The 2,909-nt window shown below is 52.3% G+C and overlaps 1 protein-coding gene across 1 annotated transcript in view; it reads left to right on the top strand.

Annotated features, from left to right (window-relative positions):
- Positions 1 to 51: 51 nt before the first annotated feature.
- The window catches only part of MEAF6 (MYST/Esa1-associated factor 6), a gene marked incomplete at both ends in the record, with an annotated part of 5,205 nt that continues 2,347 nt past the window's right edge, over positions 52 to 2,909 (top strand). Inside the window, 3 exons of the mRNA XM_008941138.1 lie at positions 52 to 139; positions 581 to 626; positions 1,194 to 1,386. Of these exons, the coding sequence (XP_008939386.1) occupies positions 52 to 139; positions 581 to 626; positions 1,194 to 1,386 (327 nt within the window). The remainder of the gene's footprint in view (positions 140 to 580; positions 627 to 1,193; positions 1,387 to 2,909) is intronic.

The following is a 2,909-nucleotide window of genomic DNA, read 5'->3' as shown; positions in this document are numbered from 1 at the left end:
GGCCCGGCCCGGCCCGGCGGGCCCCCGCGATAGCCTTTCTCTCTGCCTCAGGAACTCCAACAGCAAAAACGACCGGAGGAACCGCAAGTTCAAGGAGGCCGAGCGGCTCTTCAGCAAGTCCTCGGTCACCTCGGCAGCGGTGAGTGCCGAGCCTTGGCGGGGCTGAGCCAGACGCCCCTGCTGCCGTCCCCATCCCCGTCCCTCTGCCCGTCCCTTGGTGCCTCTCGGTGCAGGAAGTCCTGCTGCTGCTGCAGGGCCAGTTCTCCACTTCAGCTCCTGTACCTGCCCCGTCTTCCTAGTCCTGAGCATCCTCGTCCCCTGTCGCAGCCTCTTGAAACCCTTTTCCTCATGGCTAGTGGTGAAATGGAACCACAGTCAGGAGCTACCCGTGCCACACGTTTGTTACTGCCATCCATGCCTTGTCCTTTTTGCTCCTCCCTCCTCCTGCTGTGCCGTGCCAGTGTGGGGTCGTCGGCTCTTCCAAGCTGATGTGTCGCTCTCCGAGTGGTCTCTGGTCCTGTGCTTTTGGAAAGGGGTCAGTGAATCACTGCTTAGCTTAACATCCCTTTTGGTTTCCTAGGCGGTCAGTGCATTAGCTGGAGTTCAGGACCAGCTCATTGAGAAGCGTAAGTCACTTCTTTGTTTCACTTAGAATTTGGAAAGAATTCCCCATCTCCCCCTCTTCAGCTCCACCTCTTGTCTGGATCCGTGCTGTGCTCGCTGCTGCCTGCCCCGGGGCTGCTCCTCTCTGGCTGCTGGCCACACGAGGAGCAAAGTGTCACTGGGAGAGACAGAACGGGAGTTGAGCTTCCTTTGATCCAGTAAACTTTCATGCTCAGCAAGGGTTTATTGTGCATAGACCTTCCTTAAGCAGACTTGTTGCCCTTTGGAGGAAGGGGTGAGAAGAGCTGAAGAGCATCTGTCTGTGTGTCAGTCAGGTGCGAGTGACGTGGGGAGGAGCTGCTTACCTGAGGGTTTTTAAAAGTGCTTTTGTAATCAGTACCGAGTGGGATGCAGTTCTCGTGTGCTTCAGTTGCTGAGGAGGCAGCTTGCTGTCCTTCAGACGTATTTTTCAGGTTTTTAGTTATCCCCTGGTGCCCTCCAGCCTGGTGTGACTGCAGGCAGGGCTTTGCCAGGGCGTGAGCTGCGGGCAGTAGCCCACTGCCCTGCCCCCTGTGTGTGTCCTGCTCTAGGGGAGCCAGGCAGTGGCACGGAAAGTGACACTTCTCCAGACTTCCACAATCAGGAGAACGAGCCTAGCCAGGAAGATGCTGAAGAGCTGGATGGGTCAGTGCAGGGGGTAAAACCCCAGAAAGCTGCTTCCTCTACTTCTTCTGGGAGCCACCACAGCAGCCACAAAAAACGGAAGAACAAAAACCGACACAGGTTAGTGGTACCAGCAGCCTTGTCCTGGCGTCTGAGTGGTTCAGCTGCTGCTGAGTTTGCCTCTTTATGTGAAAGGAGCTTGTGAGTTGTTACAATAACGAGCAGCTCGGGTGATTTGTTTTGGTGATTTTTCTGGTTTTCAGCGTATGTGTCCTGTAGCGGTCACCAGGACCCCATTGCCCCTGTTGTGTCGAGGGGCTGGAGAAGTTACACAAGCAGGACAGGGAACTAACCCAGCTCTGGGACTGAGCTTTTCACCTGGCTGTTCCAATTCTGCCTGTCTGGGGGAATAAAGCTGCATTCCTTCCACTGGCAGGAGGTTGCAGTCCTGGCCTCCTGTGCTGACTCCTTGGTTTCTTCAGAACCAAGTAAGATAGGCATTGGTACTTTCTCTGGAGAAAAAGGTGAAAAACCAGATTGGAATGTTTTGGGGGTCACGGACACTCCCAGTATCTTCACTAAGCCCTTTCAGCTGCCCTGTCCCAGACTGAGCCTCTTTTGATGATGGTGTAGGAGCATTGCTTTGTCACCTTAACCCCAAACTGTTTGTTGTTAAACTGAACTGAATTTCACATGAAACCAAGAGTGGCCGAGCTCTTTGTGGCTGAGTTCAGGTGGCCAGTTCTCCCCTTTCTGTGCACCCCTGAGGTGTGGCACAGCACAGCGGGCCAGTGGCTCAGGAGCTGCAGCAGCCCCCCTGCTGTACAGCTGCTCGCCATGGGCCAGCACAGCCTGCTGTGCAGCAGGACCTCAGTGCCCCCTGGCAGTGCCCCCCGGGGACAACTGTGGAGAACCATGCTCCTGGAAAGAGACCTTCACTGCAGAACCACACCCCTGCAATGATTGCTGAACCGAAGAGTATGAGCAGTAAAGGAGCTTTTAAAACTCCAAGTGTTTGTGCTAACTTTGCACTGGCTGTGTGTGGGACTGGGCTTTCCTCTTCGAGGGACCTTCCCATACAGTTAGAGAGGGAAGCGTTTGGAATGAAAGTGGTACAAATTTACAGAGATTGCTGGGGGAAGGTTGGTTTGGGAGAGACTGAGGTATGTGTAGTACTTGGAAAATGTTTAACTACTTTTTGTCCTTCATAAGGTTTTGTGTCATTAGTGTGTCTTTGATTCTTAGATCAGAATTTTCTTCCTAGAGTCTTAATTGGGTGGACATCCTAAGATACTGGATGTTGCTTTGGTTCCTCATTGGGTGGGAATCCAAAGCAGTTCAAAACTTTTTTTTTTTGCCTGTAGGCAATTGGAAAGAAGTTCAGGAGTAACACAAGAAACTGCACCTGTAAACAAGTTCAGAGAAACAACCTGTAAAACTGAAGTACAGCTTCAGAAAACTGGTGTTTCAAACAAATTACAAAATATTCTGCAAAACACCTCCATGGACACCAAACCAGTCCCTCTGCAGACACAGTGGGGTGCAGAACAAATGCTGTAAATAACATAAATTCTTTTGCTCCGTTACATAACCTGAACTTCAGCAACAGGGGTTAGGGAGAACCTGCCCCACCAGCAAGTTGT

This window comes from Merops nubicus, unplaced genomic scaffold (genome assembly GCF_000691845.1).
Source record: "Merops nubicus isolate BGI_N331 unplaced genomic scaffold, ASM69184v1 scaffold48785, whole genome shotgun sequence".
NCBI lineage: Eukaryota > Metazoa > Chordata > Aves > Coraciiformes > Meropidae > Merops > Merops nubicus.
The sequence above is the reverse complement of the archived record's forward strand: the minus strand, read 5'-3'. Positions and strand labels throughout refer to the sequence as shown.